This window comes from Camelus bactrianus, chromosome 16, assembly GCF_048773025.1.
Source record: "Camelus bactrianus isolate YW-2024 breed Bactrian camel chromosome 16, ASM4877302v1, whole genome shotgun sequence".
Classification (NCBI taxonomy): Eukaryota; Metazoa; Chordata; class Mammalia; order Artiodactyla; family Camelidae; genus Camelus; species Camelus bactrianus.
Window position 1 is genome coordinate 10,004,941 of NC_133554.1, and position 15,060 is coordinate 10,020,000.

Consider the following 15,060-nt stretch of genomic DNA (forward strand, 5'->3'; position numbering starts at 1 on the left):
GTGTGACTTGGTGTGCTCCTCTTTGAGTGGATCCTGTGTGGAACTCTGCACTTCCTTGACGTGGGTGACTGTCTCCTTTCCCAAGTTGGGGAAGGTTTTTGTTATTAGGACATGGGCTATGTTTGAAGGCTCCCACTGTCATGGAGAGCAAAGGTCTAGGACAAGTGAAAGCAACACAGATCTCACTGTCCTGACAGAAGTTAATGTGTTTTTCTTAAATAAATTACTCCCCAGATTGCCACAAGCCCATTGGTTAAATTTCCAGAGTTCTGAGAAAGTTGATTCTGACAATTTTTGTGAGTTTTTTTGTTGTTGTTTTATGGAGGGATGAATTTTCAGATGTCCTCACTCCACCATTTTTACTGATTAGCCTGCAACATGGTTTAAAATCTAAAACCTCAATGACCATAGGCTAATTAAGTAGTTAATCATGGGAGATAATTGAAGAAAAGAAATATAAGAGAAAGTGTGATTCTCATAGAGGCTCTCGCAGATTGGGAGATGAAATTTGAAAAGGTATTTCTATATTTAGTGCCCTCAAAATTAAGGTTAAAGTAATAAATTATTTTAAACACACTCCTTTTTTTTCTTCTTCTTCTTTTTTTAAATACAGGTTAAACACAGGCTTTGGAGTCAGATCTGAGTTCAAATTCCAGCTCTGCTTCTTACTAGCTTGATGAGTTAGGACAAGTTATATACCTTCTCTGTGCCTTGGTTTCCTCATTTGTAAAATGGGATAATAATATTATCTATTGCATAAGGTTACTGTGAGGATTAAATATTAAATGTTGATCATAGATACCTGGCAATCCAAAAGGCATTAGTTGTGATTATCTTTACAATATTCTGCACAAGTACACTAATGATTCATGAATAGAGTTAATTAACCTAAAGGCAAATTTTCTTTCTTCTTGTTTCTTTTGGGTTTTTAAAATTTTTTTTTCTTTTTCTTGTTTGTTTCAAAGAATTGACAAGAAAATCTATTCCAGCATTTTGGAATAAAAATTTGCTCAGAAAATGAATTTGTCACTTTGTTGATATATAAACAAAATGGCATTTATTCAACAAACGTTTCTTAAGTACCTAATAAATACTAGACACTGTGTCAGGCACAGAGATGACAATGACAATAAATTATAGTCCTTGCTCTCATGGAGCTGACAATCCAGGAGACTTAGAAGTAAGGAGGTGACCCCACACACAGTAGCAAAGACTGTGACAGAAGAACACACATGGGAGTGTGCAATGGGAGTGTGGGTCTCCCCAGTTCCTCTTGTATTTTTCTCTTCAGCTCCAGAAGCAAGGGATTGGTCCCACTTTTGTCTTTAACTGGGCAGTTTAAAACATGCAATTTAAAAAATTTCTAGAGATGAAAGAAAAATGCCTTGATTTACAGAGGACACTAGAAATAGTATTTCTTACAGAGGAAGGGCTTCCTACCAGCATAGTCCCTTCTAGGGTTTTTGACCTAAAAAGTTCTTTAGCATATTTTTTTCTTTCCTATCCACTTCTCCCTCTATTTTTTTCTCTTTCTGTTCTCTACTTTATCATCTAGACACCTGGGTAGTTCCCAAATGAAGAGAGCTTTACAAATTCTACGGGTGATTTGTAGGTAAATTCAGAAAATGACTCCTTTTTACCTTTAAGTTTCATACCAAAAAAATGAATATAAACTTTCATGAACATTATTGAAAATGCAGATAATTTTACTGCCATTCTATTTTTCAGAAATCTCAGTCATAATCCTTTGACAACAGTTGAAGATTCTTATCTTTTTAAATTGCCAGCATTACGATATTTGTAAGTATTGCAACAGTCTTACTGCTCTTGAGTTGATTTCTGCTCTTTTTTACTTTCATCAGAGATTGAGGATTTTGGCTAAGAAGTCATAATTTAAATTTTAACTGGGTTATTGAGGTAAGAGTTATTGGTAAAGAAAAGGATTAAGAAAGAATGTATATGAGTAAGGCTGCCAGCAGAGGAAGAAAATTGTGTTGAAAAACACTTATAGAGATCAAACATGTAAAAATAAGATTTATCCCAGAACAAAATGGAATAAAGTGTATATTATTTAAAAAAAAAAAAAAAGTATTCAACACAGGTGGATGTAGTTGAGATTGAGAGGTAGGATAATCGTAAAAAAAAAAAAAAAAAAAAAAAAAGAAAAAGAAAGAAAAGGAAAAAAAAAAGAAAAAGAAAAAGATGGTCCTGTTCAGCACCGAGGTCAGTAATTTAATGATGCAAATAAATTTAAATTTCTTCAATAAGAGCTCCCTGGGATTACTGTCTATGGCAAGTAAGAAGCCAGAATTGAAATAATCACATATTAATTATCTTTTTAAGTGTAGAATTTTTGTCTTTGGGTTTAAATCATGCCTCTTTGGGCTTTTCCTTCAGAGACCTGGGAAAAACAGAAGTCTCGCTTACAACAATTGAAAGAATCCTCATGATAAGCGTTGAATTGAAAACACTGTAAGTTGATTTGTATTACATTTATTTTCAGTTAATTGCTTTTTATAAGTTTTATTATTCTCTTAAGTCAGCTTTATTGTTGTATAAGTTTCATAATTTTCATATAGTAGAATTTACTCTTTTTACAGAGTTTGCTGTGTTTTGACAAATGTGTAGTTATATAGCCACTGCCACATCTGAGATATAGAAAACTTCTGCAGCCCCAATAGTCACCTCATGTCCCTCTGAGGTCAGTCCCCTCCTCCCACCACCAACCCTGGCAACCAGCAATCTGATTGTTGTCCCTATAACTTTGCCTTTTCCAGAATGCCTTGTAAGTTAAGTCATAGGGTATGTGGCCTTTTGTTTTTGGCTTGTTTCACTTAGCCAGTCCCTGGAGATTCATCCATGCTGTTATACCTGTCCATAGTTCATTTCTCTTTATTGCTGAGTAGTGGTCCAGTTGTGTGGATATACAGTTCTTTATGCATTCATCAGGGGGTGAACATTTGAATTGTTTCTGGTTTTCTGGCTGTTTTGAATAAAGCCGCTAAAACCCCTCATGTATGTGTAAACATACATTCTATGTGAATATATGTTTTCGTTTCTTTGGGACAAAATACCTAAGGGTGGGATTGCTGCATCCTATGCCAAGTGCATGTTTAACTTTTTAAGAAACTGCTAAACTTTTCTACAGTGACTGTACCATTCTGCATTCCCGTTAGCAGTGCATGAGAGTTGCAGTTGCTCCACAGCTTTACCTGATCCTTATATTTCAGGTTTTAAGAAAAATTTTAACCTCTCTATTAGGTATGTATGTATACTTCCATTTGTCTTGGGTAAATACCTGCCAGTAGGGTGGCTGGATCATTCGTACGTGTATGTTTAAATTAAAAAACTATTTTCCATAATTGTCCAGCCATTTTACATGTCTACCAGCAGGGTATGAGAGTTCCGTTTTCTTCACATTTTTGCCAACAGTTGCTATGATCATTATTTTTAACTTTAGATAGTTTAATAGTTACATAGTGGCATCTCAGTGTAGCATCCCTAACGATTAATCATGTCAAACATCTTTTCATATGCTTCTTTTCCATCTATGTATCTTTGAATTTTTTGTCTATATTTTTGATTGAGTTTTGAGTGTTCTTTATATATTCTGGAAACAAATCCTTTATTCAATATGTAATTTGTTAAGTATTCTGTGATTGAACTTCATTCTCTCAAGAGTCTTTCACAGGGCTGAAATTCTTAAATTTGATCATGTCATATTTGTCTGGGTTTTTTTAATGGACAATGCTTTTGGTGTTGTGTCTATGAAATCTTGTTTAAGTCAAGGTCATAAAAAATTTCCCATTTTCTTCTGAAAGTTTTATACTTTTAGATTTTATGTAAAGATCTTTGAACCAATTTGATTTCATTTATGTATATGGTTTGGATTTTTTTCTTTTTTTTTTTTTTTTTTTGTGGATCTTCAATTATTCCAGCAAAATTTGTTCAAAAGACTATTCCTTCTCTACTCAACTGCCTTTGAAGCTAAAAGTCATTTGCCCATATCACTCTAGTTTTGGACTTTACATTTTGTTCCTTTGATCTTTTTGTCTATCTTTCCACTACTATCAGAATGTCTTGAAAACGTAGCTTTATAAGTCTTGAAATCAGGTGGTGTTAGTTCTCCAACTTTGCTCTTTTTCATAGTTGTTTCAGTTATTCTAGGAACTTCACATTTCCATGTGAAGTTTAGAATTAGCTTGTCACTTTCTATAGAAAAGCCTACTGGGATTTAGATCTGTAAATCAATTTGGGAAGAGTTGACATCGTAACAATATTGAATCATCTGATCCATGAACACGTTATATCTCTCCATTTACTTACGTCTTCCTTAATTTTTCCCAGCAATATTTTATAATTTTCAGTGTGCAGATGTTCTACATCTTTTGTCAGAGTTTTTCTTAAGTATTTTATACTTTTAATGCTACTGTAAGTAGTGTTTTAAAACTTTAATTTCTGATTATTTGTTGAGAGAAATTAGTTTTTGGTATATTGGTCTTGCACTCTGCAAATTTAGTAAACTCATTTATTAGTTTCACTAGTTTTTTTGTAGATTCCATCAGGTTTTCTACATAATCATGTCATTTGCAAATAAAGTTTTACTTCCTCCTTTCCATTGTGAATTTTATTTATTTATTTGTTTGTTTGTTTGTTTGTTATTTTTCTTGCCCTGTTGCACTGGCTAGACCCTTCAGTGCAGTATCTAATAGAAGTAATGAGGGTGGACATCCTTGCCTGATTGTGGAGAGAAAGCACTTTGTCTTTCCCCATTGAATATGATGTTAGGTTTTTTGTGGAAGGCATTTATCAAGTTGAGGAAGCTTTCTGGCATTCCTAGTTTCCTGCGGCCTGCTTTTTTCTTTAATCAGGAATGGATGTTAGATTTTGTCATATTTTTTCTGTGTCTATTTACATGATCATATGGTTTTTCTTTTTTAGTATTTTAACTTGAATAAATTACATTGATTTTCAAATATTAAACCAAGTTTGCATTGCTGAGATAAACCCTACTTGGTCATGATGTATCATCTTTTTATATATTACTTGATTTGATAGGCTAAAGTTTTGCTAAGAATTTTTACACCTGTGTTTATGAGAAATATTGGTCTGTAGTCTTCTTTTCTTGTAATGTCACTGTCCAGTTTTGATATGTTGAATTTGGCCTTATAAATGATTTGAGAACTATTCCCTCCTCTTCAACATTCTGATAGAGTTTGTGTAAAATTGGTATTAGTTGTTCCTTAAATGTTTGGTAGAATTTACCAGTGAAGCTATGCGGGCTTGAAGCTTTCTTTGTGGGAAGGTTTTAAAGTGCACATCCAATTTCTTTAATGATGCTATTTAAGTTATGTATTCATTCTCGAGTAAACTTTAGTAGTGCACATCTTTCCAGAAATTCATCCATTCCATCTTGAATTTATTGGTATAAAGTATTTCATTATATTCTCATTATCCTTTCAATAGTTGTAGTATTTTTCTGTTTTCCCTTTTATTTCTACTTTGATCTTTATTATTTTCTTTCTTCTCTTACTCTCTGATTAAATTGTCCTTCTTTTTCTAGTTTAAGGTGGAAGCTGAGGAAGCTGAGTATGGCGTTAGCAATATACCACATGTTGATGTTTTCAGTTTCAGTCGATTCAAAATTGTTTCTAATTTCCCTTTGACTTATTCTTTGACTATAAGGTTACTTTCAAGTGTGTTCTTTAATTTCCAAATATTTGGAGATTTTTCAGATTTGTTAGTTTCTAATTTAATTCCATTGTGGTCAGAGACATACTGAATGACTGAAATCATTTTAAATTTATTAAGACTTGTTTTATAGCCAATAATTTGTTGGAATACACCAGAATATGGTCTGTTTTGGTAAATGTTACGTGTCCACCTGGAGGAAAATGTGTATTCCGCTGATTTGGGTGGAGTGTTCTATAAATGTCAATTTGGTCAAGTAGGTTGATAGTGCTGTTCACGTCTTCTGTATCCTTACTGATTTTCTACCTACCTATTCTATCAATTATTGAGAGAGGAATATTGAAATCCCTAACTATAATGGTAGGTTTTTTGTTTGTTTCTCCTTGCCATTGTCATTCCTCCTCATAGATTTTGAAGTTCTGTAATCAGGCGCATAAATTTTTAGGTTATGCCTTCCTTCTTCATTGATTGACCTTCTCTCATAATGAAATAACCTTCTTTATCCCTAGCAATACTCTTTGTTTTGACACTGACTTTGTCTTAAATATAACCACTCCAGCTTTTTTTACATTAGTGTGATTGGAACAAATTTTTCCATCCTTTAAACCTGTTATTTTTCTATTGAAAATAGTTCTTATACACAGTATATAGTTGGCTTTTGCTTTTTTTTTGTCTAGTGTGACAACTGTTTTAATTAGGATGATTAGAGTATTTATATTCAATGTGTTTATTGATGTGATTACATTCAAATCTTTTATCTTGCTATTTGTTTCCTATTTGTTCCATCTGTGCTTTGTTTCTGTTTTCCTCTTTTTCTTCCTGCTTTTGGATTGAGTACAATTTATTATTTTATTTTATTTCCTTTGTTGGCTAACTAGTTATAGTTCAGGTTTTGTTACTTTAGTGGTTGCTTTATAGTTTATAATTGTACATATTTAATTTATCACAGTTTATCTTCAAGTGATATTATACAATTTCATGGACAATATAGGAACCTCACAGTAGTGTACTTCCATTCTTCCTCTCCTGGCCTTTGTGCTACTGTTTTTGTATAATTTATTTTTACTTATGTTATAAACAGCACACTGTATTGGTTTTTTTTTTTTCTTTCATTTAATGATCAGTTACATTTTAAAGATATTTAATAAGAAAAATATTATTTATTTACCTGTGTGGTTACCAGTTCCGGTGTTCTTATTCTTTTGTGTAGACCCATATTTCCATCTGCTTAAAAATACTTCCTTTAGTATCTCTTCCAGTGAAAGTCTACTGGTGATTAATTCTTTCCGCTTTTGTATGTCTGAGATAGTCTTTATTTTACTTTTGTTTTTGAAAGATCTGGGTATAGAATTCTAGCTTGGTAATTGTTGGGTACCCCTTTCCCCAGTTGAGTACTTTAAAGGTGTTATTCCACTGAGTTCTGGCTTACATTGTTTCCAACAAAAAAAAATTGGCTGTCACTGTTCCTCTTTGTTCCTCTTTATGTAATGCATAGTTTTTTCCTCCGGCTTCTATTAAGAGTTTCTATTTATTGCTGGCTTTGAGCAATTTGATTATGATTTGTGCCTAGGTTTAGTTTTATCCGTGTTTCTAATGCTTAATGTTCATTGACCTTGGCTTTGTGGATTTATCATGTTTTAGCATTTTGGAAAATTTTTGGCCATTATTCAGTTTTTGTATGTCTCCTTCGTGGACTCTAAGTACACATGTATTAGGCCACTTGAAGTTGTTGCACAGCTCATCAAATGATGCTGTGTTCGTTTTTGTTGATTTGTCTTGTTTCTCTTTGTGTTTCATTTTGGATATTTCCTTAATATTCACTGATCCTTTCTTGTGCAGTGTCTAATCTACCATTAATCCCATCCAGTGTCCTTTTCATTTGAACACATTGTTTTTAACCTCTGGAAGCTCAATTTGGGTCTATTTTATTTCTTCCATGCCTATACTTCACATTTTCAGTCTTTAATCTGGGTTTTTAACATCTGCCAGTAGTTATAATACCTATTAAAATGTCCTGTTCTGCTGAAACTAACATCTGTATAGATTTTGGGTTAGTTTTGATTGATGGCTGCTTCTCCTCAATATGGTACATATTTTCCTCCTCCTTTGCATGCTTGGTAATTTTTCATTTGATTCCAGACATTGTGAATTTTAGTTTATGGTGTTCTACATATTTTTATATTCCTATAAATATGCTTGAGCTTTGTTTTGGGTGAAGTCAGTTTTATCCTTTTGGATTAGGTATGACCAGAAGTAGCCTCTAGCCTAGAGCTTATCATTCACAACTACTGAGAGAAGGCTTTTCTGAGCATCTGGCCTGTAGGGATGGGTACTATTCCCAACACTGTGTCACATCCAGTTATCCTCATCATTAATCCTTTCATGTGGTTCTTTTCCTGGCCTCAAGTAACTCCTCACACACATGCACTGACCAGTACTTTGTTGAATACTCAAGAGATCCCTCTGCGTATCTCCAGAGTTCTTTGCCTGTGCACCTCTTTTCTCTCTAGTGCTGTGCTTTGTGAACTCTAGTCACCTTGATTTTCCTGGACTCTTCCAGTTCCTCAGTCAGGGAGTCCTCCAGTTTCTGCCTGAGTCTCTTCTCCCTGTACCATGACCTGGAAACTCTCTGAACGATGTAAACTAGGGGAGTCATAGGGACCACTTCATTTTTATTTCCCATCTCTTGGGGATGAGTGAACGTTATGGCAAGTGGTCCAATTTCTTGAAAACTGTTTCATATATTTAGTCTGCCCCCCCCAATGTTTCAGATAGGAGATGAAATATTTCCCTGTTACTTCATCTGGGCCAGAAGTGAATAACATTCTTAAGTCTGTTTAGTTTAGATACAGGGTCCAATCGAAGATTAGGCATTTCATGTCACGTCTTTGTTTCCTTTAACCTAGAATATTTCTCTACTGATTTTTTGTCATTGCTGTTGGTCTTCTATGACATTGGCATTTTTGCAGAGCCTAGGCCAGTTTTGTATAAAATTTGTCTGAATCTTAATTTGTCTGTGTCTTAATTAGATTCAAAGTAAGCATTCTGAGGAAGAATAGATATCCTGGCGATATATCCTTCCTAGTTCATCACTTCAGGTTGCCTGATGCTAAGTTTGACCACTTGATTAAAGTGGTATCTCCGTATCTCTCCATTGTAAAGTTATCTTTTCCCTTGGTAATTAGTAAATATTCTATGGGGTGATAGTTTGGAGTCAGTGAAGATCCTACTTTCAAACACTGTTCACCCAAGTGTGCATCAATGATAATTTCGTTCTGAATTGAGTGTCACACTGTAGTTGCAAAATGGCACTTCCCTAACTCTCTCTGTCCTTCTACATTATTCGCTGGCATTCTTCTGTAAAGAAGTGCTCCCCCGACTTTGAGTATTACTATGATCTCATATGCTCTTCTTTAATATAAGTGTTTTACCTCATTGTTTTTCTCTTGAATGTTTAGGTTATCCAGAGTTGGCGAATGTGATCTGTTATGATTTAACCACAGTGTTTTTTTTAATCCCCAGAGTAATTTCTAATATATTTCCTACTCACAACTAGGAATTGAGAAAGGGACTCCAGAAGTTGGGGACTTACTCAGACTCTTCTTAGAAGTCTGCCCTCTTCCTATGCACTCTCAACCCAAAGTGAGACTTTAGGGTTGGGAGGAGATACTTCTGAATTAAACTACAGATCAGTGTCACCCAGTTCTAATCCCTGTCACCTTTTTTCTAGGCACACCGACACCCACTGCCATCCTTACCCTTCTGTTGGGCACTTCTGTGCTCCTCTGTATTTATTTACAACACTTAAGAGCAGCAATTGGCCAACTGGCCCCTGTCCAATTCTCCAGGCCATGTGCCCTAAGAACTCCTTTCTTCACTGCCCTGTGGTGGCCTTGGCCTGCCTCCCTACTCAAGTCACTCCTTTACCACTAATTTAATTCTCTGTTTCCATTTATAGGATCTTACCTAGCCATAGGACCTGCTGCCTCTGCCAATTTAAAACTACTATTGAAGTTGTCTGCAAGACAGTCAAGCTGCACTGTGACAGTGACTGCCTGGCAAGCACCACACGTTGTGGTGAGTCTGAATTGCCTGATAAGAAATTTTTAAATTTTTATTTTTTTAATTTCTATCTTTAATCGGTGATGGTAAAATGTTTAAACAAATGATGTAACAGAATTATTTTTATTCATTCATTCAGAGTTTCAATTCCCTACATTTCTAAGACCCCCTCCTTTGCTAAAAGTCAGATTCTCAGTTACATTATGAAACTCATAATACCTCAGTTACATTGTTAGCTTAGTAATGTCACCGATCCACATACATAGAGGAACAAGAGAAAGGCATGGAAGCGGGAAGGGAATTAACATTCATGACCACACATTGTATACTGTGCTCTCTGCTTGATGCCTTACCCCCAAATGAGAACTTTTTCATACAGTGCATCACAGTTTGTAAACTGATTTAATATCCATTAGGTCTCAAGTACGCTTTGTCTTTGGGGCAAGTGTAAATACCTTTTTGTTTATTTTATTTTTGCAGTTTTATAAGAGAATACAAGTGGTGGTGTTTTATGTTTTATTTGGAGCCTGAGAGTTTCTGGATCCATAACCAGAAGCTGCTACCTAGCCCTTCCAGTGGATGGGATGGCTCTTTTATTCTTAGACTGTCCAGCTCTGAACTTGCTCTGAATCTCAAGCATTTCTATCCACAAAACACTAAGATGCTTTCAAAGATTTTTGTATACATTAGATTTACTGGCACTTAACTTGATGACTTCCCAAATGTGCTTTCATGCCCAGACAGCTTGAATACTGGTCCCTATCAATGAGCTGGAGCACATTATAAATAACAGCATTTTGCTACTGACATAAAAACGTTCCTCATTTTCCAAACTTTTTTTTTTTTTTTTTTTACTGATTACTCCCTTGTCCCCCTGAAGTAGGCAGAACAGGCATTTTAAATCTCCTTTTACGGTGAGCAAAAGCAAGATCAGAGGTGTTAGGTGCTGTGGCCTAGTGCCTAGATCTTCTGTCCCTGGTTTCGGGCTGTCTGTGACCTCTTGTTCCTCCTTTCTCTTGAACCTTCACCTCTTCCTCTGACCCTCACCTCCTCCTCTGACCCTAACCACCACCACCAAAAATACTTTTAATCCTTCTGGAAGAGAGACCCAGCTGCACAGGGGTACACATGACCTTCAGAAAGATATAACCTTTTTTTTTAATTTAAAAAAAAAGTTTTGTTTATTTTTAGAGGGGAAGTAATTAAGCTCCTTTATTTATTTTTAATGGAGGTGCTGGTGTTTGAACCCAGGACCTCATGTATGGTAAGCAGGCACTCTACCCCTGAGCTATCCCCTCCACCCCAAGTCAGAAGCTCTTGATGGGTCCCCAGGTAAAGCTGGGAATACTAGGAGTGAAATGAAATGAAAGCAAAGTAGGCATGTGACAACAGTTGCTTTTTCCCATCTGCGTTTTAGGACTTCAATTATTATTCCACTGATCTGTTGAACATTCCACATTTGCATATAGCCTGGCAAATCTCTTAACCTGCACCCCTGCCCACATGTTAGCAGAGAGCCGGGGTGGACATGGTGTTTCTCTCTGTATAGAGCCTCCTGTCATGGGGGCTGGGATATATGGGAGCAGGAACCAAGGAGTGGAATTGGGGGTAAGTGGAAAAGGTCACATCCAGATGAGGACCTGTTAGCAGCGGGTGTTGTCGTGATCACCTGTGATGGGAGCAGGACACGAGCACACTGAGGAGGCGGAGAGCGGAAGCCTCGCACTCTTCTGCGTCTGAGGCAGGACGGGGCAGGGTGTATGGAAGTGAGGAGTTACAGTGGGTCTGCAGAGCATCCTGCTGAGTGGGGAACAGCTGTCCTCCCAGCCTTGACTTCTCTTGAGTACCGGGCAGTTGGCCCCTGGAAACCAGTGGAATAATCCTAAACACTGTCACTCTATTTCACACCATGGAATTTTCTGAGTAGATAGCCACTTTTTCAAAATATATCTTTTTCACTTTCTGTTGTGAGGTTTCTTTTCCCCTCTCTAAGTGGCACCCAGACGTCTGCTGATTTCTAATTTATTTGACTGGGATATGTGGCTGTGGACTGGCAAAAAGCTGTCCATCAGCCTTCAGTTATCAAAAAAACTTCTTTTTTGACAGGTGAAGAAGCAGCTGTAGGGAACATAGAAGGATCGCTCATGAAGGTGTTACAAGCCCGGAAAAATAATACCAGCACCGAGCTGATTATTGAGCCAGAGAAGGCGTCCTCGGACGAACATGGTGTCAGCTTCTCAGCCTTCGTCGATAAACAGCTAGACTTTAATGACGAAATTGATGTTATTAGTGCAGTAAATTATGTACTGCCTTATTTCTCGGAAGGAAATCTAGAAGACTTAGAGACAGCGTTTTTACCATTCATAAAACTTCTCTTTTCCCATCTACAAGATGGAGATAAGTCCCTGGGTTATTTGGAAAAAAACACAAGGAACCGTTTTGTTCAACCTGAATCCAACAACTTACCTTATAAAAATAAACTGCAGAGATTCTATCATCTGAAAAAATGGTCAGATTCAGAAATGCAAAAAAAAATCGATGAGGTTGAAAAGAAGGAAAAAGCTGCCAGGCTTGTACGTGCCGACCCTTTGGGTCACAAATTACGACAGGCCTTTCAAGAGCAACTGGACACTGCCCAACCACAGGAAAACAGCCCGGCAAAGACTGAAAGTGTAGGGAAAAGGCTGCGGGGAGTGGACTGGGTCCTCAGGGGCCCAAATGGCATCATCAAAAAACGTGTCAAAAAACTGATGCGTAGGAGGAAACAGAATTCCCAGCCAGCTGTGGAGAATACTGCCAAGGATGAAAAGCAGTTGGACACTGCCCAACCACAGGAAAACAGCCCGGCAAAGACTGAGGGTATAGGGGAAAGGCTGCAGGGAGTGGACTGGGTCCTCAAGGACCCAGATGTCGTCGTCAAAGAAAGTGTCGATGAACTGATGCATTGGAGGAAACAGGATGCCCAGCCAGCTCTGGAGAACACTGCCAAGGAAGAGGCACTCAGAAGGCAGTCCCCAGGAGCAGGGGGGCAGCTTCAGATGATGTGGAGGCCCCGGAAGTTAGTGGGAAGCTCGTTCAACACAAAACCCTCACTTATAAATGAAGACAAAGCAGCAGTCTCTTCTTCCCTGCCCCCTGCCCCCACCCCTCCTAAATCTGAGGTTAGACAGGAATCAAAAGACTTATCCTATAGTATTTTAGAAGACGCAGAAAGTATAGTTAGAAATATGGAAGCTTCTAAACCAACCTCACGTCCCAGAAAAAGACGCCTGTTCCTTGGTAGTCGCTCTCGTGCGATGCACAGCTTATTCCAGGCCAAAAGGAATCGAACTTTGAAAAGGAAAGAGCTCCTCAGGAGTATATCTGCAGGCAGGCCTCCCTCTGCAGTGAGGAGCCTCATAAATTCTCCTTCAGGAGAAGCTATTTCTTCTTCAGCAGAACTAAATTCTCATGAAAACCCACCAGAGTTATTTTCTTCTTCAGACCCTCTTGCAGGAAAGGCGACTGTGCTGGAAGGAGCTCTCTCTGAAGTCGCTGCCAGTACGGATGTTCCCAGCACATATTCTGTTACTACAGGCAACTTTGTGCCAACTGTTGAACACACGGACGAAACACAAAGGGAATACCACAACGTGGGCACTGAATTACCCTCTAAACCCACCGGCTTCACTTCCCCAGGGCTTCCATCCTTGGGTGATCAGTTTGAACTCCAGGTAAACCAGCAGCTACGGTCCATCGTACCAAATGGTTACATGAGAGGCCTCATTTCTCATTTGATCCGAACTCTCAAAATGGACTGCTCTGAGACGCACGTGAAGCTGTCCTGTGCCAAGTTTTTCACCAGAACAGGCCTTCTGATAAAGCTGCTCAGTGAGCAGCGAAAAGTAAAATTGTCCCCGGCCGAGGGGGATACTGACCTGTGGAAAACTGAGAACTACATCAGTGAGAGCGCAGAAGGCCAGAGTGGACAGACAGGGCAGGAGCCACATGAGGTGAGGGCAATGCCTGACACATGGGGACCTGGACTTCTACTCAGTGTAGGACGTGCCATTAAAGTGCCAAAGCTGGGAGACTAGGGGCCCCTGGTCTGCATCTTATCCACGAAACTGGCTAAGACAGCGATCTCCCACTGTGCTCATTTAGAGAATGGTGCCGCTATTCCTAGGGGAGCCTCAACACACAAGATGCATTGTAAGAGAAAATGTTGATAAGATTAGTAACACATGAGATCTGGTAGGTTCTTTAAGAACCTATAAGCTACTCGAAAGGATGGGGTTCAGAGTAGTTTAAGAACAGTCTGCTAAGGGGGAGGGTATAGCTCACGTGGTAGGGCACATGCTTAGCGTGCACGAGGTCCTGGGTCCAGTCCCCAGCACTTCCTCTAAAACACAAATAAACCTAATTACCTCCCACCCACCCCCCAAAAAAGAAGAGTGAGCTAGTGTTTAAGTAGGTTTTAGAATAGTTAGAGTTCATCTTTTCTCTTTGTTTTTCAAAGAAATTATTCTTTATTATTTCAGCTCACAGAGGAAGTTCCAGGATCCGACTATAAGAGCAAAGTCATGTGGGCAGTTTTAATATCTGTGGCAGTAACTGCAGTAGTGGCGGTCTTGGTTATAAGTTTCTGCCTTTTTGAGGTAAGGACAGTTGAGATTCAGAACCCTCAAACTGAAAATCACAGCTACCTTTCCACCTGCTACTACTCCACAGTCCTCTTCAGTCACAAGGGCTGAGATGGGTTTGGTCTTTTATGGAAAAGTATACGCCCGGGATTCTTAAAGGAGCTCCAGTCCCAGGGGGTCTCTGTGGAACTGAACCCAAGGTAACAAGCCATTAGAGTATTTTGAAAAGTCAAGTTTATAAGGAGGCCAGAGTTGACATGGTAGTAAAATTTCTTCAACTCAGAACACTGCACCTCACCAGTCACTGTCGTCCCTTCACTGCTTTCTGTCCTTGTTAGGTGAAATGATGAGATACATCATTTCCACCCTCCTGGAGCCATCAGTCACCCTGGGAGGGCTGAAAGGACATGGCTAAGAGATAAAAGTGTGATCTTGTCCATCCATTGGGTTTACTTACCAGCTTTCTTCTCCAGTGTGTAAGACATTTTGTAGGTAGGTTCCATCAAAACACTGTGAATAAAATCCTGCCTCAGGCTCCTGTGAAGTGTGCCCTGTTTGTTGTAGTTTTGTTCTCACCCTGTAGTCTTCCAGCTGTGCCTCAGTGTGCCATGGAGGCCTGTCTCTGCAGGAGGATGTTCTTTGCTTGTGTAGACACAGAAGCCCTGTCTGTAGAACAGATGTATTT

At 38.2% G+C, this 15,060-nt stretch overlaps 1 protein-coding gene across 13 annotated transcripts in view; it reads left to right on the plus strand.

Moving 5' to 3' along the window:
* Window positions 1-15,060, plus strand: part of LOC141573571 (leucine-rich repeat-containing protein 37A-like) — a 60,860-nt gene that overhangs the window by 20,851 nt on the left and 24,949 nt on the right. For all 13 annotated transcript variants that reach the window (XM_074342474.1, XM_074342475.1, XM_074342476.1 and 10 more), the window contains 5 exons: window positions 1,729-1,800; window positions 2,398-2,472; window positions 9,650-9,768; window positions 11,860-13,745; window positions 14,274-14,390. In XM_074342474.1, the coding sequence (XP_074198575.1) occupies window positions 1,729-1,800; window positions 2,398-2,472; window positions 9,650-9,768; window positions 11,860-13,745; window positions 14,274-14,390 (2,269 nt within the window). The remainder of the gene's footprint in view (window positions 1-1,728; window positions 1,801-2,397; window positions 2,473-9,649; window positions 9,769-11,859; window positions 13,746-14,273; window positions 14,391-15,060) is intronic.